Source organism: Dermacentor andersoni, chromosome 3 (assembly GCF_023375885.2).
Source record: "Dermacentor andersoni chromosome 3, qqDerAnde1_hic_scaffold, whole genome shotgun sequence".
NCBI lineage: Eukaryota > Metazoa > Arthropoda > Arachnida > Ixodida > Ixodidae > Dermacentor > Dermacentor andersoni.
Window position 1 is genome coordinate 23,323,438 of NC_092816.1, and position 21,919 is coordinate 23,345,356.

At 48.9% G+C, this 21,919-nt stretch overlaps 1 protein-coding gene across 1 annotated transcript in view; it reads right to left on the bottom strand.

Annotated features, from left to right (window-relative positions):
- Positions 1 to 204: 204 nt before the first annotated feature.
- The window catches only part of LOC126518919 (metabotropic glutamate receptor 2-like), a 29,721-nt gene continuing 8,006 nt past the window's right edge, over positions 205 to 21,919 (bottom strand). The window contains exons 2-11 of the mRNA XM_050168556.3: positions 20,856 to 21,166; positions 17,529 to 17,690; positions 13,510 to 13,740; positions 12,090 to 12,458; positions 9,311 to 9,545; positions 8,328 to 8,474; positions 6,458 to 6,633; positions 4,330 to 4,745; positions 3,144 to 3,567; positions 205 to 486 (exon numbers count right to left, since the gene is read on the bottom strand). Of these exons, the coding sequence (XP_050024513.2) occupies positions 268 to 486; positions 3,144 to 3,567; positions 4,330 to 4,745; positions 6,458 to 6,633; positions 8,328 to 8,474; positions 9,311 to 9,545; positions 12,090 to 12,458; positions 13,510 to 13,740; positions 17,529 to 17,690; positions 20,856 to 21,166 (2,690 nt within the window). The 3' untranslated portion in view covers positions 205 to 267. The remainder of the gene's footprint in view (positions 487 to 3,143; positions 3,568 to 4,329; positions 4,746 to 6,457; positions 6,634 to 8,327; positions 8,475 to 9,310; positions 9,546 to 12,089; positions 12,459 to 13,509; positions 13,741 to 17,528; positions 17,691 to 20,855; positions 21,167 to 21,919) is intronic.

Genomic DNA, 21,919 nt, shown 5'->3' on the forward strand with positions numbered 1-21,919 from the left:
GTGACTGTACATCATGTACTACATCTATAGGCTATACAGCTATCAGCGTCGGACTGTAGATATAGTATCACCCAGGCATTGGTATCACCGCACACTGTGCCTGTGCTGTGCAGATAATATGCAAGTGATACAGAAAGCTAGAATAATAGCTGGTTGTTGGCATTTCGAGTGTAACTGTTTAGGTGAATGCAAATGCAGCATAAATTTGCAAGCACAGCCATTTACTGCAGTTTTTGCGGAAGGGGCAGTGGAAAGCGGGCGCGCGCGTCACAGGGTCTTGCTCTGTCCGCGGGGAGGCTTGACGTTTGCGATGGCGGCAGCAGCAGCCTCGGCGGCCATGTTGTCGAGGTTGTCGGCCTTGGCCAAGTTGTTGAGTGCTAACGGCGGGTGCACAGCGCAGCCAACCGCAGCACAGCGTCCGCCGTGATGGTGACTCATTACGCCCTCGCGGGTGTTCTTGGCCGGCTTGCACAGAGCGATGTACACCTACGCATTTGACACAATGCAACTGAAGTTTTTCATCTCTTTACGAAAGGGACAAACCTATGTAGCACATGAATGAGGCTGTCGCCGGAATATTGAGTTCCGTTACAGAAGAAACGAAAAAGGCATTTCACATCAAGATCTTATAGTGACAGTGGCAATGCGAAAGTCGCAAGAAAAAGATTTAGAATAGTAAAACAATGTACTAACACGCACGTGCAACCGCTCCATTAAATCTTTTTTCCAAAAGAGGGAAGCGAGGCCACAGCATATTGTAAAACAAGACAGTAGACAGTGGGGGTCCGAAAGAGATCATGACGGTTACGAGTGTGTAACGCAAATGTTTAAGCGTTAGGCTGTAGGACTGCGGTGCGGGCTAGGCTTTCTCGCTCTCGAGGTCGCCGAATCGCTTGGTGTTCTGAAGATCCTGATGATTCTTCCATGACAATACTGTGTAAATGATGTTTTATAACGTTCTGTTTTAAACTACTACGCAACTCTTCGATGCTCGAGGGCTCGCCGATTTTTTAAGCATACACTGGCGCAGCTGAACGCGCGCCATGTGTCACCGCCGCCAGCGCTTCCAATCTAGCGGAAAACGTCCACGCCCCGCGCCGCTGCAAAAAATTGGCAGTGGCTTAGCTCGGCTATGCCAGGATATACGTAGCGAAAGCTAAGGCATAGCATGGTTAGCCTTGGTTAATCTTTATTGCAAGTCCAGGTTAGTCTGGTCGTCTAGCTATGTTGCGGCGTTTAGCCAGTCGTTCGGCGCGCTGTTCGTCTGTTTCCTGGGCGATTCGTTTCCTTCGATTCGTTCCGATGTCGATTCCAGGCCTCCTCCTGTTTATCAGAATTGTCGCCGTCCATACTGCCGCGTCAACTGTGGTTGCGGCGCACGCGAGCTCTCCTTTTCAATCCTCCGACATGTTATCAGGCATGCGACGCAGCCTGCGAAGCGAGCGGAAGCGAACGCAACGACGAGGAACGCGGTGTGACGTCATGTGCCTCCTCGGAGCACGGCCGCGGCCAGTAAAGCTTTCGCTTTATAACTTCCACCATAAAACAAAGAACCTTCCACGACTCTGCGGGCGCAATGGGTGGGCTGGGCGTCGCGCCACCCGTGGGATGGATGGATGAATGTTATGAGCGTCCCTCCGCGTGATTCATAGGGTGCCTCGATGTAGCGTGCTGCCGTACAGGTTGATGACACCTTCTGGCCTGCGCCGCGCCGCCGTTTTGCTCCGCGGCCGCCATATTGGGATGAGTCGCTTGCTGCGCCCGTTCCTTCCAGCGTTGGTAAAGCAGCATTGTTAGGGAGTTTGCGAAGCTTCTGGGGTTGTGCGCCAAGTGCTGGGCGGTTGAACTGTGTTCAGTCGTAAAAACAAGCATGCGAGGGTGTTGTGTACCGCTGTGTGCCGGCTAATAATGCCGCGAAGCTTTCTTTTGTTTGTTTGATCATTCTTAAAGCGGCCGGCACGCCGAATTATCAGTTCTTCTGTGACGCGAGATGCGACCAGATTTATCTCGATTGATCCGAGCCACGTGCGACTATGTCGGGTTCCAGAATTTTGTCGTTGTCTTTAACATGTTATCTCAAAGTTTCTTTCCGACTTTAAATTGAGCTTGGCCGAGAGCGGCGGGCATCCTGTTCGTCAATTAAAGCCGAGCACGTTTGCTGCTATCGCCGCCGCGAAGTTGTGCAGTTTTTAGAAGGCGCAAGTCTGCTTAATAAAGCCTTTCTTTTAGGAGCCTTTCGGTGCCTATACCCTGCGCGTTGCATTGAATTCTCCGGCATCTGGAATAATGCGCTGGCATTTCGAGTAATTCATCGGTTTGAGCATCCCAGTTGGCGAACGCGGACCTAGCTGCACAGTAGTCATTTTCTCTAAAATAGCGCATGCACGGATGCGCTATTTCTGTGTACAAGAAGCGCTTAGGATTGCAAGTAAATGTGCAAGACCTTTAAACACCTGAATTTGCTGGTGCAAGTGCATGCTAAACAAGAATATCGGCCGACGCTCCATTGCCCACCGTATGTGCGCTTGCCCCATGCATGTGGCCGTCACGAAGGCAGTGTCTCCGCCTTTACGGCGGCTCGCTACATCGAGGCACCCTAGTGATGCACGGAAAGCGACACCATCTGGTGGTGTTGCATGGAACCACATGCACGGATCCGAGCTTTCCGGGACCTGACCGAACTTGAACTTGGCAGCCGTTGTAATGAGTATCTAGGAAAATAAGCGGATGGCAGGATTGCGGGGCAGTCTGCACTACAGCACAAGCTCACATGGCAGTTGTCCTTCTGGAAAGGGCCACAACGAAGGTGCATGGTGAGCTAACCTGTCTAAAGTTTTCATCTCAAGCCGTGCAATTTCTTTCAGGTTGATTTGGTTTCAAGCTCTGGGAGCAGCAGAAATGGAAAGCTGCCTTACGCATTCCACGCGTGGTAGCGGTGTCCTGCCTGCCTGGCAGCGCATGACCAGAACTGCGCTCTTTGACCAGCGGTGCCGCCTTTTAAACTAATGCTCTCGCAGACTCTCCGCTTCCGTAGGCTTTAGACTGCTTAAGACAGGTGACGAGCTGTACAGTTGGGAAACATTTGCATTGCCAATACAAAATGGCGGATCTCAGTAGCTGCAATCGAGACCGTTCATACGTACTTTAGGCGCGAAGAGGCAAGCTGTCTGGACAGCACCGGACAGGCTGAGAAGGAAGCTGAGTGCCAGCGTGCGTATAGTTGGTGACCCGGAGAGCAGGAACAGTGGTAGGAAGGCGAGCCAGATGACGCAAGTGGTGTAGTTTGCGAACGCCAGGTGGCGGGCCTCGTTGAAGCCCTCGGGACACTTGCGCGTCTTGAAAGCATATACGGTACATACTCCGATCAGGAGTGACGGGTAAACTAGCCCCAGCAGGTACGATGCACGGTCCGAGCCTTGGCAAACAAGCACGTTGCGCGCTCGGCTTGGGTACACGTGCGCCACAGACGGAGGCTCGAGCATGAGCCACGCCGCGGCCAGGGTGGCCTGTACGCTGATCAGCAGGCCCGCCAACAGTAGCTGGGACCGAGGGCTTGTATAGCGCAGCCTGAAAAAGATAAGGCAATTGCACCGAAGATGGCAGGTCGATGGTGACGTAAGCAAGAAGTTGGTGCTTTCAGAATCGGCATGCCTAAGCCGTGTAACTCTGGAAAGCACCAACACTATCCAAGTAACACAAGACTCTTGCACTATTTGAGGCGCGAAGCCATCCGACTGTCCTTAGGTTCAAATAAATAAGGTGAAAAGTGAGAAGCAGCGCTTGCCGCATTCATGCTTTCGTCATAACAGGTTTTGCATTGGAAAAGCAAGTCGAGTTACCTGGCGTTGATGCGCCATGCATGAGAACGTTGGCTATGTACTTAAGTATAGCAATGCCGTCGCAGGACGAGTTTTTTTCGTAACATGAAATTGTTGGTCTCGCATTGTATTTTTTCCCAAGTCTGCTGGTCTCATTTGCGTTAGGACCAAAAAGTGTCGACTTGACCATGCAATTTGGCCCGCTATTGATGACAGCGGACTGCATGCTTTCTGCACAGCTGTGGCCAAAGGCACATATATCATTTCAGGTGACCAGATGTGCTCTCTGCTGCATGCTGGGACGCCTCGCTCAAGAACTACAGTGGTTTAGGACTGGAGTATTTCTTTCTTCTTTCCTGCGTGTCTTTCGATCGCTCGAAGCGCTACCGGTACCATTAGCATACATGATCAGAGGTAACCTCCTTTCCATCTCGGTGTACTATTATTAATGTGTGTGGGCTGTCGACGCAGAAACCGTAGTACAAGGAATTTCGCATTCACATGCACTGACCTTCGGCGTCCTCCTCCGAAGATCCGCGCCGTGCGAATGGTCTTGCAGAGCAACGCCGCATAGCATACAGCATAGCAGAGGCCCAGGAAGAAGCGTGTCAGCGCGCAGCTCCACGCCGACGGCTTGGCCACGATGACCGGCGTCAGGGCATACGACATCAGCAGCCCGAGCAGCAGCATGCTGCTTAGCTCGCGCCCTGACGCCTTCACCACGGGAGTGTCGGCGTACGAACGGAACACGAGCGCCACAAACACTACGGCAGCGGCACCCAGCGCTGCGACCGCCAGAGCAGCGATAGCCCATGGGTCACCGTAACTTAGGAACTCTTCGGGCAGCGGCAGGCAGCGCGCCTTGGATTCTGGGTCTGGCACCGTTCCCAAGGGGCAGTCCCGGCAGTGGAATTCATCCGCCAGGTACTGCGCTCAAGAAATCAGCCTGTTTGAACAAGTTTTAAAAAAGACGGAACGAGGATGCTCCCAGACAATGCAAAATGTTGGCAGGATCACCTCGAATGGTCAAAACATCCTAGTCGCATACTCGGGACGTTCTTATAGAGCACAACCTAGAACATTGGTTCAGTCAAGTTGGCTTAAAGTACGCCCTTGGGAAGTTCCTTGTAGGAGATCTGCACACTGCATAAATGAGGTCTGTCCCAAAAGTTCGTGTAGTGAGTCACCAAAAAAGCAAAATTGTGGAAGAGGGTGTAGCAGCGCCCCTCTCTCCAAACAAAAGCACCCAGGTGACTTCTAGTACGAGCCGGACTGCTGCATGACAGGGCGGAATTTTATGCACGCACTTTTTGCACAACCCCTTTTCAGTCTTTCGAAATGGAGATCGACGTAACAAAAGATCAATATAAAGTTACTTGTGAAATTAAGTAAGAGCGGCGCAGAAATTCATCAAATGTTGCACAAGGGAAAGCCGACAGAAAAGAGGCCCTAAGGAAAACTGTTCAAGTGGGTCCAGCGTTTTCGGAAAGGTTGTGAAGACCGCAAGGACGATGTCAGACTAGGACGCTACCATCCCCCCTTCACCACCTCGTGTGAAGTTGAAAGGATTAGTCCTGTGCGTTTCCTTGTGCTCAGTGACTGCCGAATGACTGTTGTAACGATATCGGAAGCATTTGGTTGAGAAAGTTGTCTGTTGACTGAATGTTGACTGAAATTTTGAAAATGAAGGATGTTTGCGCCAAGATGGTATAGAAACTGGCGACTCCTGAGCAAAAGTGACGACCATAAGAATTGCATTAAATTGCAAAAATTCTGACGATAGTGAGTTCTTGCTAAGGGTCGTTCCAGGCAACAAGCACTGCCCTTGTACTAACAAGAACAGCGCCTGTCCTTGTCGCTTTTTTACGTTACGTGTCTACTTTCGTGCTGGTTGTGTCATTATGGAATACCAACTAGCCCGGTCTCGCACCTTTTTGAAGGTCAAACCATCCATGCAGCTTTCGATTCGGAGTTATTTCCTGAAGCGTCTGAAAGATCGGGTGCGCCGCGTGCAATCAAATGAGATGGGCACTGTTCCGGAACGCATCACTGTGCCGGAACATGCTCCCTACTCAGCGCATGCTGCACCCTTCCCCAAATGCAAAAGGGTGCTCTGGGAGCGGCATTGTGGGGTTTTGATGTAAATTCAAAATGAAGTGACATCGCTGCCGAAGTGCTTAACAGAAAAAGGACTTCCAAGGGTGCTTCCAGCAATGAAAGAGGAGGTGGAACCAGTGTATTGTCTCTAATTGGCATTGCATGGAAGTGACGACATTGATCATTCAGAAAGTTTGTGAAATGAATTGTTTTTAAACCTACTGCACCAACTTTGGGGACAGGCCTCTCGCAGAGTGTTTCATCTAACTTGTGCTGAGCCTTAAAGGATCGAGGTATGCGCTGCGAGAATGGAACCAACTCAGTATTCCTCACTATCCTCTTGAGCAACTATAGGCATTTTCGCTATGATTCTAAATTGTTATTTAACCAATATTGATTTCTTTAACCTTCTTCCTCTCCGCTACAATCACCCTTTTTTCAATGAAATAAATGCACGCAGGCAGCCTTGAATACTGTTATTAGGTCTGTGCAATCTTGCTTGAATGCAGTTATCGAGTGTCCATGTACCGAAAGATATATACCTGGTACTGGGAGCAGTTGCTGCACAACCAGCAGCAGGTGTCTCCTTCCAGCTGTAACTTTGCCTGTCCACGGCGACAAGGGGCGCTGCAGAAGGAGTGCGGGAACCGTGGTTCGTCCGCTTTGAAGCGAAGCGCCTCCAGGTCCAGGTCCAGCTTGGCCTCGCCATCGTCCCCCACTGCGCACACCGAAGGACTGTGATAGCCTTCTTTCTAAGTTTGTACGAGAACACTCTTGGAGCTGTTATATTGTGCATTCGGCTTCTCGATAATAACGATTTACGGGTATATTTATTTCTCTGCTAGCTGAAGCTGCAGAATTGCCGCCATCTAATGTTAACGCTTACAAGACGTCGACAAGAATCTGTTTTCTTTATTTTCTTTCCTCTTTCTTTATGACGGGCAGCGAGGCCCATCGGGAAGAGTTCCTATAGGGAATGAGGTCGCCAGAAGCACATTTCTTATGACAGAGGGACCATGAATGCCAAATGAACTGCACACTTTCTTATGGAGAGTTGACTACTTCGTGGCTGCAGTCTTGTACTGAACACCTCTGTTTGTAAAATGACTGCTGCCTAAAAAAGAAATCACCGACCCTTCCCCTACCAGAAAATGGAGGTAAGTGGAGCTTGTCATGCGTGCACTTGACCTTCGTCACGGTTAAGTAACCCACAGGTAGCGGTGCCGGATCGCTTCGACCTCCCGTTCCCTCAGCTCGGCATCTTCCCGTTCTGTCGGATCGCCTGGGCTCGGTCGGCTCTAGCGGCTGGATCGGTGCACCGACGACGAGCCCTTTCACGGGCGAGTTCTCGCCGCTGCTCATTGAACGCTTTCTGTTCCTTGGAGGAACGCACAACGCGTGGGTGTACCATCCGTTTTCCGAGACCGAACTGATCGGAAACGAAGCCGGCACAGCGCGTGAAACCCTTCCCTGCTTTTTTCCTCCTCGGCGGAAGCGAAACGGCTCTGACTGGTCGCCCGCGTGACGAGAGCGCGTGTCTGTGCAGCTGGAATCCTCGCTAATTACTCATGCTCCAGCGCCGGTGCATCTGTCAACTCACCAAACCGCCCTTTCCCGCAGCTGCTCTGCTCTGGGAGCAACTGGGTTTTTTTTTCGCGTGACCACGACAACGCTACTTGTGAGCCAATACAAGCTTCGCTTGAGAACTTGGAGGACGCTTAAGCTTCGCTTTTAAGACTGGAACGCGATAGCATTCGAAGATCTCTGACTGCTTTTCACGCTTCCCGGCAGCTGTAGCTTACGTCCCCGTAATGTTTACCGGGAAACGCTGGCGGTGAACGCTATATACGCACGAAGGCGAACTTTCTGATTGAAACGCAGCCGCTTGTGTGGGCCAATCTCCTGTTACTGTTTCGCACTTTTATTATTTCAGTCTGAGAAGATCTAACATAAAATGCATGTGTTCTCGGTGTTTTCTTACATGACATTTGTTTGTGGGCTATCATTTTCAAAATCCCGACGAATAACTTCGTAAAGAAAGCAAAACAAGGTTTGAGCAACTTAGGTGATGAAAGAGTGGTTGGACATCCGTGCTTCGAAATGATTTTTGCCGACCTTTCCCTCAACTGCGCTGCTCAGGGAGAAACTAGGTTTTCTTTTTTTTTTGCGTGATCACGACAGCGCCACTAGTGAGCCAATACAAGCTTCGCTTGAAAACGACCGTAATAGCACTTTGCTTAACGCAATAAATCTGCTCTATAGGCAAGGCCGGAGCAACCCTTGTCTGCCACAGCAGGCAGTTCACTCGATTAAAATTACATCTACCTTAGTTTCAACATTCAATATTCGAGTCACGACATATGCGTAGGAGGCCTTGCTGATATTCTCAGTGCATGAAGGAGGCCCACTCACGCGAGTAGCTACCCACGTGCCGCCAGCCGTAGCGAGGCAGACCACCGTCGGCAGCGCTGTTGTTGTCTAGACGCTGGAAGTTGAGGATGCTGTAGCGTGGAGGCGCATCTCCACTCGGTAGGAACCGGAATGTCTTGCCTCCTTCGTCTGCATATTTGGAAAAGTAATTTTTTATGGCTCCATGGGACAGAGTGGTAACGCTAGTACTACATATATTGCAGAGTGATGGTTTCAAATCTGGCAATGTTCCTTTTTCTTTGTCTGTGTGTTTATGACAGACATATTGGATAGTTATTCAACCGATACGTTGATCTCTCAGCAGTTGGTAAGGGCCTTGACACTTATGGCGCTTACAGGCTGTTCAGAACACGATTAAGAGTTACACAGACTGATGTTTTTATGTATTGATTACATACACCTGTACTCAACTGCACAAGAAATTGTGCAGAGAGTGAGCTCACACAATAAAGACGTGGATTCGGATCCCGCTAGCAAGGCTCTTCTCAAGTTGACTCTGGTGCTCCCTTTTCTTTGTGTGTGTTTTCACTGCCTCCCGCTTTATAAGAAACACGGTTGCAGAAACATTGAAGTAATTCACCACCCTATACAGCATTAATTTCTATGCCTTTCTAGGTTGCAGGTGACCACCGGCTTCTCCGGTCATTACGTGTTTCACTCACGCACATCGCGAATCTTTTCATTTCCTCCAATTTGCAGCCTATAAAGATTCACTCTAAACGGCTAAAGTGAGGTGCCTTGACGGGCCTTCAACCTGCTACACATTGATAACAGAATGAACAAGCATTCACAATATAGGCGCACCCAAATTTCGTCAACAGTGAAATGCTAGCTACTAGTAGAGGTCACAATATTGTACTTTCATCAAGCAATGTTACAACTGCGAATCACGCTGTATCGCCACTTGGAGGGCGCATGCGACAATCGCGCAGAGATCGCGACAGAGGACCGAGTACGGGGCCCACCTTTGAAGGATACCTTCTCGAGGTACCGCTTCAGCGCGTCGCTCTGCATCTCGCGCGCCATGGAGGCGCACAGGCCCTGGTGCTGCGGCCCACAGCGGTCGCGCTGCATGTCGTGAAGCGCGTGCGCGAACGCGTACGCCGCATCGCGCACGAACTGTAAGCCGCGGTAGCCCGGTCGGATTCGCCGGCCGACGCTCGGGCACCACAGCCGGAACTGGCTGTTGAAAGGGGTCTCCTGCGCGGCACCAGCGCACGTGGTCAGAAGGCCCGCCTCCTATAAGATCTGTGCTATGCGTACTGCCGCGTGACAGTTGAAATACATGTGGCGGAACGATCACGTGGCTGCTTTTGGTAGGGAACTACTTCAAGGAGAGGATTTGTTCTGTCTTGTCGCAGAACTGCGCGAACGCTTCGAGGGCAGTGGGTCACATGACGAATGTATGGTCCGGCTATGGTTCCGTCATCGAGTCTTTCGAGGAATGGAAGTGGTTGACTGGCGATTTTGCTCTGTTGGGTGGCAGCTTTTAAATGATGACGCAAAACAGTATTAAAGATTTTGATGTTGTTCCCCACGCTGACCTAATTACCAAAGTTTATGCTTATGGTATTCATAAAAATTTTGTATCCTGGATTTCATGTTACCTTACTAATAGGAAACAAAGTGTTACTGTGAATTGCTGTTCCGATGAGGAATTGAGTGTTTCTTCTGGTTTCCCGCAAGCATCGGTTTTGGCACCCATATTATTTTTAATTTATATCAATGACATTCAGTGCTGTGTTCACCCGTCGGTAAATGCACGATTGTTCGCAGACGACTGAGTCATATATAAGTCAGTGCTTAACTGTTCAGATCAACTCATGTGAAATAACTCTTTACGTTCTATTCAACAGAGGTGCAAGGCATGGGGTATGAGACTAAGCACTGCTAAAACAAAATACATTTCAGCAGAAAACACCCGCTTGACTTTACATACGCATTAGACTATACCCCACTAGCCAGAATTTCGTGCATAAAATATCTGGGGGTAGCTATGACAAATAACCTAAGTTTGGAAACCCACATTAATGAAATTTGTCGTAAAGCCCAGAGTAAATGGTCACTATTGAAAGAGAAACTGCGCGGGCCAACAGTGCCTGTAAAATTGAAAGCTTACAAAAGTCTATAGTAAGACCTACCTTATAGTATGCCGATACAATTTGGAGCCCGTATCAGAAATATTTAATTGACAAACTGGAACGAATACGAAGATTAGCGGTTCGGGTTGCCTTCTCAGATTATTCAAGATGGAGCAGTGTTAGCCAGTTAGCCATGAAAGCTAACCTACAGTCACTAGTCCATCGTAGAGTCCTATTGAGGTTAAAATTTATGTATGAGCTCTATCATCGCCACTTGAAGATCAGTCACTCTGCCTACCAACCTGACCTCACGAGACATTCACTTCGCACGGGTCACAGTAAAATGGTCAAACAAACCATAAGCCGCACGAACTCGCACAAGTATTCGTTGTTTCCAGCCGTCATTGCCTGCTTGAATAAACTACCAGAAGTAGCTGTTTCCTCTACTTCGGTAGAATCCTTCGTTAATAATATTTCGAACATCAACTTCGGTATATAACATGTTCATTGTGCAAGACTGCCCGACTCACGATTTGTACTGAAGTGTTTTTTTTTTTCCCTGTGACATTGTATTTTTATATTCTTAACATGCCGTTCATGTATTACGTCTTTTCTTCTTCTTCACTCCTGCTTGGGCCCGACTGCGGCCTGCACTATGTATAGATAAAAAAATGTTATTAGCATTCTTAGCCTATACTTCGCCCAATTCAGAGTGCGAAAAAAAAAGAAAGGTAAATTACATCCACATGCCCGATTTATAAGAGTGAGAACGCGTGGCCTTCTTGCTGTCATGAAGCAGTCTTACGCCTGTATAGTTCATTCGTAGTCGGATATGCTGAACCCTAATTTTACAGTGCCAGTGGGGCAAAACTGGCTGGGGTTTGGAGGCCATTGTTAGTGAAGCTTTCTTTGTTGCGTCGGAAAGTGTGGTTGTATTAACGATTAACATTCTTAGCCTACTTGACCCACCACATGTTAATAAAGGTGTCTTCACCAATACGGTGTTTCGCTACATTGTTTGAACGCGAATCGCATTGACGCCGACAGCCATCGTGAGGTTGGTTCTGACAGAATTTCTTCTGCTTACTAGGGCACCATTTGTTGCTTTTGTGGACTTGGCTTCGGTGTACCATAAACCGTTGTACTATAGCGCGCCACTCTGAAGCCGGCTACCCTGCTTATGTGTGTGAATCGTGAGCCCGACTGCCATGGGCGAAGTCGCGCCCACTGAGCATACCGGAATGGGAACTTCTTACTTTTCGGCACAATATCATGAGAAATCCGAATGCTTTATACTGTCACTGCCGAGAATATGGTCAAAGTCTTGAAGCGAAGTTGCATTTCCGGGGCAGCTAACTCTACGGAAACTTGATGCGATCGCCTACGCATATGCTCAAATGAATCGCTGCTTTGTTCGCTGTGTCATATCGAACTCCGGTGCAGTGACGCATGGCGTCTTCTGGCATGTCGCGACAAGAGAAATAGGGAGAAATTAAGCAGTATCCGATGCTCATTTCCTCGGACTCTCATGAGCAATTAACTTGCTGGCCTCTACTGTTTCCGCCTTCACTATATAATGGGCTCTTTGCACACGCGTTCGCAACAGTCAGAAAGCAACCGTGACGCGCAAAATGCCCACGCATAAGACAGGTAAGATGCCGACCTGGAAGTCAGGCAGTCGGCACTGGAACTTCTCTTCCCAATACTCGGGGAACCAAGGGTTCAGCGCATTGTTGTCGGGCGTCAGCTGGCTGAAGTGGCGCTCGAACCCGTTCAGCGGCTGCACCATGGGCGACACGGTGATGGAGCCTTCGACGACTTCCTCGTGGCCCTGTGCGACGCTCTCGAGGCCGCTCCAGGCATCCGAGCCGATCCACACGAAGCGCGCCCGCCTGCGCCAGGCGGCGCGCATCAGGCTCCGCGCGGCGCCCTTGTCGGCAAACACCACCACCACCCGGGCGCTGCTGCGGTGCGTCAGGCTGCGGATTACCGCGTCGTAGTCTGCGTCGGTGTAGTGGTCCACGGGGATGCTCTGGGGGAGTGGCAGGGCCGCAAGATTTTACGTCAGCTGAGAATTATATAGGTCGCAAAAGTCGCGTGCGCCTGTGTGCGCGTGCCCGTGGCACGCATGGCCAAAGTCCTTATCCAGTGCTTCAAGGGGTTAAAAGGAGCCATTGCCCGAGAAGAAAACAGCATTAAGAAGCAAAGATGGCAGGCATTCAATTTACCAAATTATTTAATTTTATAACATGTGTAGAGCATTGTACATGTCACGAAGTTTTCCATATCACTGACCGTATGTGACCCGTCGCAGGTCCCAAAGGAGTGACGTTTCGAGGTTCCCAAGCGCCATTGCGTCGGCACATCCTGTCGGTGTGGTACCGTTACACGCAGGCAGCGCGAGCGCCAGTGGGCTTCTACTAATGTTTGCGTCTGTCGAGGGTGGCCAGAAGCACTAGAAGCGTGTTAGCGGATACTGGTGCTAAGAATATATTATAGAGGACGGCGTGCAACTTCAATTGATATATTTATCCTTCGCATATGGCGTGCCCGGCTTTGGAGGGTAGGTTGCGCGTCGTTCCATAGCCGCACTGTCGTGGTCACCGAAATATGACTAACACTCGCTTCTTTCGGTAATTATGTCCCTATGTCAACGGAACATATTTCAGCCCTGATTACTGTGCATTTATGGTGCAGCATACGAAGGAGGTTCAGTCGCCATGAGACGGTGCTCTAGAAATTAGTCCGAAACGACTGATTGCGTATGGAAACTGTATATCGCGTAATCCTCTTGTAGACGAGGCGCACCACGGATAGGTGCGAACGTTCAGGTGTTTACCGAATATGCATAAGACTCACCTGCACATAAGTCTTGCATCTGACGCCATTGTCAAATATATAACGTACGTGTCGGCAAATTCAGCGATGATTGTGTTATCTGGTTTTGAGGGTCATTTACCTTGACGGTTTCGAGGCAGTTTTGAATTTGTCTATATTTTCATGGCGTCTCCATCTCTGGCAGAAGAAGCACTTTATGGAATAATCAGCCCCTATATATGGTCAGCAACCGCCAGGAGACACACCTGTGGATTGGAGAGGCATATGCGGTATCGGGCAGCAAGCTCCTGTAGCTTGTCGTATCCCTTGTTTCCGTAGTCAGTGTCCGAGTAGACGACCGACACGTACGTCCAGTGGAAGGCGCGAAGGAGCTCCAGGATGGCGTGTGCTTGGTTGACGTCCGACGGCACCGTCCGAAAGAAGTAGCCGAACCTGTGCTTGTTACTGAGCGTCGGGCTGGTCGACTGGTAGCTCACCTGAGCACGCGCGCATGCAGGATTCAGCGGTCAGTCAGCTGTGCTGAAGGAGTACACTCGTGGGCAAACGACACATGTCGCTACTTCCTCAGCAGTACTGCACCTTAAGGAAAGCGTTCCATCGAGTTTCTCCGACACAGAAGGTACGCGGGCAGCACAAGTCAACTACAATACGACGTTCATAATGGGAACAGCGCGAACAAGACGACGACGGAGTGAAAAGACACAGGACGAGCACTTCGTTGCCGTCTTGTTCGCGTTGTTCCCATTATGAATGTGTACCAACTCGCCCAACTTTACACTTTAATACAATACGACGAGTGAAAAGGCAAGTGCACCCTGTTTTTAGCTTGAGAAAGGCGTTGGAAGGGCAAGTCATTGCAAACATTATTCCTAACAGGGATCGAACTCCTGACCTGTACAAGCCGCCAAGGGTGCTCCCCTGAAACAGTGAGAGTAGTAGTATAATTCAAAAGTATGATTCGCTGCGCAAGTCGGTATTCATTTTGGAAGGCAACCAGTGTGAAAAAAATTTTCATACAAAGGCAAGCGCTGTGTTCGTCTTCCTTGCCTTTGTATCATTTTTATTGCGATAGCAATTATATGGACAATCCAGGCGCATTTCTGCCGTCGGCGTCGCCGTGAGGTTCCGTACAAAATTCAAGAGCGATCAAATCGTCGCCGCGCGCCGTATGCTGTATGTGCGAATGAAGGCGTGCGAGAGTTTGAGTCGGCGATCGCGGCTTAATCTCGCGCACGCAGCGGATGAAAGTGGAGAGTTAGCGCGCCGCCTTCCGTCGCGCGCGAGGCTTCGGGGAGAGGGTGGGAAAGGGGGGAGCGCGTTATGCTCCGGGCGGCCCGAGCGGCCGTGCACGCTTGGCCGGGCCACTGTATCTTGAAAGTCATCTGCGTTGCGTACAGAGTCCGCTCTGCGCCGTGTTTTCGCGGCATACTTCACGTTGATGCGAGCGGCAGCACGAAGGTCAATTCGCTCGCTGCTGCTGCCACATTTCCTCATCGCAGCGTTTTCACAACGAGTTTACGTGGTCATCGAGTCAGATTCTTCATGTTTGCTTGTGCGCGCTTGACATCAGGCTTGTTAATTTATATATATATATATATATATATATATATATATATATATATATATATATATATATATATATATATATATATATATATATATAGTTAGTATGCCATGTTTACGAGTTTATACGGCCTATAACACTACCATCCGTACTTCGTACAGATGTCCACTTATTTGCTCTAATTTGCTATCGCAATGGTTGCTTCGCCTTTCGGGCTAAACTGCGACTCTTTTTTCCGCTATTCGCCTCAAGATAGTATATACAGGGTGTCTAACAACCGGGAAAAGCGGGAAATCTCAGGGATTTTGAATAATCTGGTAGCACTCGGGGTATTGGTGCTTCAATCAGGGAGAATTAGCTGTAATTTTATTGAAAGGGAACGAAAGTCGCGGTAATGCTGGCTCGCGTAACAGAGAGGGATTGTAACGAATCGTCTTTTGACGCCGTGTCGTCGGCTGAAAGAGTTTCCAGTGTGCAGTCAATGACCGACTTTCGGGACGCCCGATAATTCGGACGGCTTCGTGGCACCACCACGTACCCCATAGAGTAAATGTATAAGAACGTTTGATATTTCAGACGCAAGAGTCCTTCGCCGTCCGATATTCCGGACTTTTTGCCGTGACCGCAGGTCCAAAACGGCATTAATCAAAGCCACCACTGCCGCCGTTTGGTTCCCTCGACGCCGTGGTTAACGCTAGGCCTCGCTGCTTTAACGTTCGCTATTAAACTTCTTGCCGTTCGGCGCCGTGTTTTTCTTTGAAAGAAATCGCCGCTGTAAGCAATGGCACCGCCTCCGTCTTTGTAGTTCTCGCGATTGGCTTCGAAGCTCGGAAAGCACGGCACGTTGCATAATGCCGGTTTCCGAAAGTCAGCTTTGCTTCAGTACAAAAATGTTGCGCGATGAAGCATGCGCAAAAGTATTGCGGTGAAGCATAACAAGAGTGAGAAGGGGCAATTGTCACGGGACACACTATCTTTTCCTTAATTATACACGCGTCCATCCGCCATCTCCTGCCACTGTACGAGCATCGATATGCCTAATAAGTGTACTGGTAGGCCTTTTCGGAGGTGCCTGGGGTGATTCGAGCCCTTAACGGCAGTAAAATACATGTGTTCATTTTACGGACGTTTTTGCGGCTCCTAGGGATTCCGAAAAATCGGACGTTGACAGTACAACTGACGAAGAGGGTGCTTCAAATGGTCCCTGGGGCGAACGCGTGGTGGAAGGAGGACGAGAACAGAAGGGCCTACGCATTGAGGAATGAAGGGAAAAGGAGGCCTGCCGCCGCTTCTTTCAAGGAGCTTGAGCTCAAAAAACAAAGTGTTGGCTGACGCCGAGATGCAGGTGTCCCTCATCCAAACCAAAATAAACTCTTTAAAGCAGTGAAACGCAACACTGAAGCATTGTGCACGGGCTGAGAGTATGTCAGGGCAGCTGAAGTTGACACACCAGCTGTTGAGAGAGAATCTCACTTGTGACAAAGTTCGGGCCTCATGTCAATGACCTCGCTATCAATTAGTAAAAATAGCTCATATCCACTTCACTCATGGCGTCCAAGACCTATTTTTGCCATTTCTGTGCAGTGGTAGCATAGATTAGAGCACGAACATTAAGCTTGGGACAAATTTAACATTCTGATAACCTAAATGACTTCCATTTTGATTCTGAGTGATATGTATTGTTACAGAGTGTCGCTTTGGTGAAGGCACTACCATGTTTTATGTGATGCTTGACGTGGGGCAATATATATACATATATATATATATATTTATTTATTTATTTATTTATTTGAAATGCTTAAGGTCAATTAATAACTTGCGCATGTAATTCGAGTGGGGGATTTATTCCTTTTTATGAAGGAACGTAGCTTGACTGACTTTGCAATATTCAAACACTTCGTTACTCTGTAATTATAATGACTCATCGTAAAATGCTCAAAGAGACATTCTATCAACATGATTTGCTTGGTGTCTTGGTGTCTCAGTGGTGTCTCAAGCACCACATATTTGTTTCACACATATGTATCGACAGTCGATCATAATTCGTGACTGAAGTGGATGTTCAAAAACATTTATTTATGTATGCATCTCCTTTTTATTTGTATTTGAGAATGTTCGACTCGATTTGCAATGAGTTTTAGCAATTTTTTCAAAAATATTTAATCGCTTTGAATTTTAATAATCCCTCCATTCTGATTTCTTTTTGAATAAAATAAATGCTAGTCCTTACTATTCAAACTGGATTAAGTGTTTTTCTTTATTTTTTAGCATGCTTCTAGAGAGTGACAACCTCGGGCGACATGGTGTCAGCCTGTCATGACGTAAAACGAAGTTCCGTGTACCTCAGGTAATGTTGCGAAGGCACTCAGGGAAAACCTGGAAAACTTGGGGAATTTGTAAATGTCAACTTGGTAGACACCCTGATATAGGAATTTTTTTTTGCGTAAGCTTTGATTCCTTTACTTTAAATCAAGAACGCCTTTAGGGCGTTGGTCAGTGCTGCTCCTGACAATGGTGGCGGATGGGCAAGGTTCTTTGAGACAAGGTGTGCGACATGCGCGGCATGCAACATGGCGTATGCAGTGTCAAGAGCTGCAAAGAGCCGCACTGGTTGCGTACACGTGAATGGGTATTGGCGTGAAAACGGAGTTCAAGCCATGTGCAAATGTAGCTTTATTCTAGAAAGCGGGCGGCTCTGACCTGTGGCACGCGGAATAGCCTGAGCAGGTTTGCCAGCTGGATAGAGACGGCGCTGGACTGTCCGCCGATCACTCCGACGACGCGGTCGAAGGCTCCATGCCGGTACGCCGGCGATGAGCCATCCGTGCACGCGAAGCCCACGCTGCTTCGCGCGATAAAGCCCTGCAACATAAATGTGACATCGATTCTTGTACAAATGTCTGCGATGAAGTGCAGTTGCAGTTTGCTGAGCAACAGCCATTGAGTGAAACGTGAACGAAGAGTGCAGTTAGATTTGTGAACACGTGGGATCTAAAATGTTCATGGCCGGGCTGCACTCATGGCGCAACAGGACGCATCTCAAACGTTCCCTTCACTTCAAGTGCTGGCAGGAGACATCACATTCTTTGCGAGGACACACCAGGTTTTTAAAACAAACGACTGCACCATTTGGACTCTTCTCTCCGCCTTCGCATCCCTACTGGACAATGCCAATGCAAGACCATTCTGCTTTGTCGGCTATGGCTAGGAGTGACCTTTACGAAGTCTTTTGCTTTTAGCAGTGAAATGACCGACAGCGCGGTACAGTACGCGGTTTGAATGTGGTGGCGAGGAGACCCTTCAACAGTTTCTGTGACTGTCCTCGCTACAGTATATGAGGCGATCGCTCGTAACCGCGCCAGCTCGCTTTGGTCACAGACCCTTATCAGTATATACTGGAACTTTAGGCGGAATGCCTATTTCTTCCTTACATCCTTATCGGGCCTATTTAGCACATAAGCACGAGCTATTGATCTAGAAACATTTTAGTGACACTTTTATTGTGCCTACTTCGATATTGATGGCTATATTGAATTTTCAGAGCCTAAAATATGACTTTTTTCTTGTTTTGTCCTAGCCATATTCTGTTTATATTGTTATCACCTGCTGGGAAACTTGGCTGAAGGCAAGCCGAATATTGCCACAAAGAGTTTGCTGGTGTAAAGACTGTTGTAACAGCTTGGCAGTAGACGAAATCATGGCTGAAGGGCTCAAACTGCGCTACGCGATGGTGCACCTGAAGAGTTAGCACGCTTGTGCTCTCATTTCACGTGTTTAGCCGACATCATCGAGAAACTTCAATGCTCAGGCGCAACTATGACCCGGGATGTGGGGCTCATTTTGGTCATTCAGGAAAGGTTCGCCACCATTCGCTGATGCAGTTTGTTTGAAACTCTCGGACGAAACTTCCGGGTTTTCGGCAGTGAAAGAGCTCTCAAGGGATTCTGACCGGCGAACATTCTGCAATGCCAGAGGGCACTGGATCATCGATCGTTCTAAAGTATATGTCCCGGTAACCTCGGTGGATGTTAAGCGTTGTTTTTCTGCATACAAACTAATACTCAGTGAAAGGAAGTGTGACATGATACCCGAAAATCTCGAGATCGTGCTTGTTTGTCACTGTTTTCACAATATTTCTCATGCTGCCTAGTGACACTAAATTTCAGATCAATCTTGTAACCTAGGAAACTTGTCCCGTTCCGTTTTATCGAGAAAATAAAACTAATTTCGCTAAACATACGTTTAGTGAGCTGTGTTCCTTAAAAAAAAAATAATTTATCCTCACACGCGCAGCGGAAGTTATTAATTATTGAGCCTATACATGCTTAAAGGACAGTATTTGGCGCCCATATGTGCCTTTACTGACAGCTTTAGTGCATACCATAGGTGCCTAAAACAGCATTTTTAGTGCCTAGACACCCGGCCTCTGCTTATCAGAGAAAACCATTTTGTAATGCCGAGCTCATAAGCCATTGCAGCAGAGGACGACGAAGTCACTGCAACACTCTTTAAGGACAACTGGCCTGCACAAACAACTTTAGCCTGAGTTGGCATTCATTGCGCTGCACGTGATCCAGTGTTGTGCTATCGTGAGGTAATCATGCGTGTGTTCACTGTCTCTCTATTGTCTTTCTAGCTCCTCCTCCCCCATCATTCAGTATAGGGCAGCAGACTCGATTTTCTTTGCTGGTTAACCTCTCTGCATTTCTCATTGGTCTGCGGGAGCGCAGCTAATGCCCCAAATGGTCCCGAATTTCCTGTCATAAGTCACAATAGAGCATGTAACACTTTTCAACGTTTCCGAGTAACTGACACGCTCACATACCTTACTGTCTTCCCGGCTGCGCCTCGGCGTCCCTTGCGCAGGAGCACTTTATCCTTATCTGCTTGTGCATAGCGGGGCACTAACTGCAAAATGACATGGTGGCTGGTTGCAGTCGCATAATCTCACGTAAAAGAGAGTGACGAAATCCTTAGTGGCCGTGTCTCTTTGAGAGCACCACCGATATAGCAAAAGTCTGGGTGTTTGAAGCTGTGATGTCACGTACGTGGATGGTTTGTGTGAACTTCTTGAGATCTAGGCTATGCAGTTGATGCTGCGCATGGAATACCGTTAACGATGCAGTAACTCGTGTGGGCAACTTTTTCAGAGCGCACCTCTTAGGCACAAGTTCCTGCGTCGATCGTCGGCGTTCCCGGCGAAACCGAGCGAACGAGTGCAGCGGATGAAAGAGCGAACGCGGAACGCAGGTGGGGATGAAAAAAGATTAGAGAGATGTAGACATAAATTAACCGGCAATTACGATGCTCCGTAATGCAAAATTTGATCGCAGCTATTTAGGTGTTTTGAATACCACAGGTCGCGTAATTCATAGTTCAAAAAGGAAGCGTGAACACGGGAATGCGTGTCTCGCGCGGAGCGCATTCTCATGCGCATTCTTTAGCGGCGGCGGCGCGGGCGAAGTAGCGCATGCGATGTGGGTCCGAAGCACACGGCAGCGCTTTGTTTCTATATATAGTATCGGCAGACGCGAATTTTTGCTGCCTTTTAATACCTTTTACTTAAGAATCTCTATTGGCGACGATGGCTACGACATGGTGCCAGAGTAGCGCACGTCGTCTGTATGAAAACAAAGCGCTGCATGAGCAGAGTTTGTCTGCGGCGGCTACTGTGAATCTCGCCCACGCGCCACCCACGCGTTGTCTCTCTCGATCGCCCAATTAGCGAGGCAGTCGCGCCGCACTTCGCTCTGTTTGTAACGTTCCGCACGAGTCAGATTGTCCACGCTAGCCAATATATCGCGAAATTAAAACACGCATAGAGCTGCGCTCAAATTTCGCATTAGGGAATATCGTAATCGTCTGTGAATTTGTTTCTTCATTTTTCGGAACACTTCGACGGCAAGAATAGGTTCACCTGCAGTAGACAAACCTTCACCTCGCTTACTATAGGCTTCGAGCGTGTCGCGTTACTCGCATTCCTGCTTTAATTTTTGCCACCGCGTGCCGGGGGACAAAAAGGCTCACCTTGACGAAGTCTAGGGACTGCTCGAGCGCGTACTCTGTCGAGTCGCACGAGTCTAGCGCGAGCACGCCCAGCGACACGCCGGGCAGCAGCGCCGAGTCGTTGTTGATCTTGTGCAGCGTGAAGAGCAGCGCCTCGAGCTGCTCGACGCCCTCGTCCTGGATGCGTCCGCACTCGTACGTGGCGTTGCGCTCGTGCACGGGGAACAGCGCGCCCAGCAAGATGTCGCCGCTGAAGTTGGTCATGCGCTGGATGGGCCAGCCCGCCACGCCGCCGCCGCCACACACGGGACGCCACGCCAGCGCGGCGGTAGCTGTGTGCGGTTGGAAGAGACGCGGATCAGTATCGCCAGTCCTTCCGGCGTTTCGGTACATAAGGTTGTGCGTGGGCGATTATCATATATGGAATACCTGAGAGGTAGATGGGAGTAGTAGCGTTGGTGGCGCCATCACGCGGCAACCAGAGCATAGAAAACTATTGTTCCAAATTAATGTGGGGCTATGATCAACAGCGGTCGAATAAGATACGTCTCTGTATTCAGTGTTTAGAAGAGAGACTTGTCTTCGTCAGTGCCTGAACTGCTTTCCTTGACAGCGTTTATATGGCGCTGATAAGATAAGCGGCAACTTGAGTAGGTTGAGGCAAGTAAAAATGTTCAACAGGGGGGAGGAGGAGGAGGCGGTGATAGCAAGGAGCAAGGGAAGGGGACGGGGGAAAGGAAATGCTGCGAATTCTTCTTAGTTCTTCCAAGATGTAGGAATGAAAAAGAGCCTTTCCGTTTTCTTTCCGAATTCCTTTCCATGTTTGTATCCATACTTATTGTTACTGATGACGACTGCTAATGGTATCCTACTTGAATTGGGATGGTCACTAAAGTCACCTAGCCTACGCGAGCTTCTTACGCGTTACCATATCGCCACTCTGCTTTTCTCTGCTTTATCTCCTAAAGTTACCTATACCTGCGATGATCGCGCCTCCAGCTCTCCCTTGCTTTTTTCTGTCAATAGTCGAAACGTCTCTTGCTTATCCATTGCTGAGCAGTTAACACTGCCGTCAGCTTTGAACT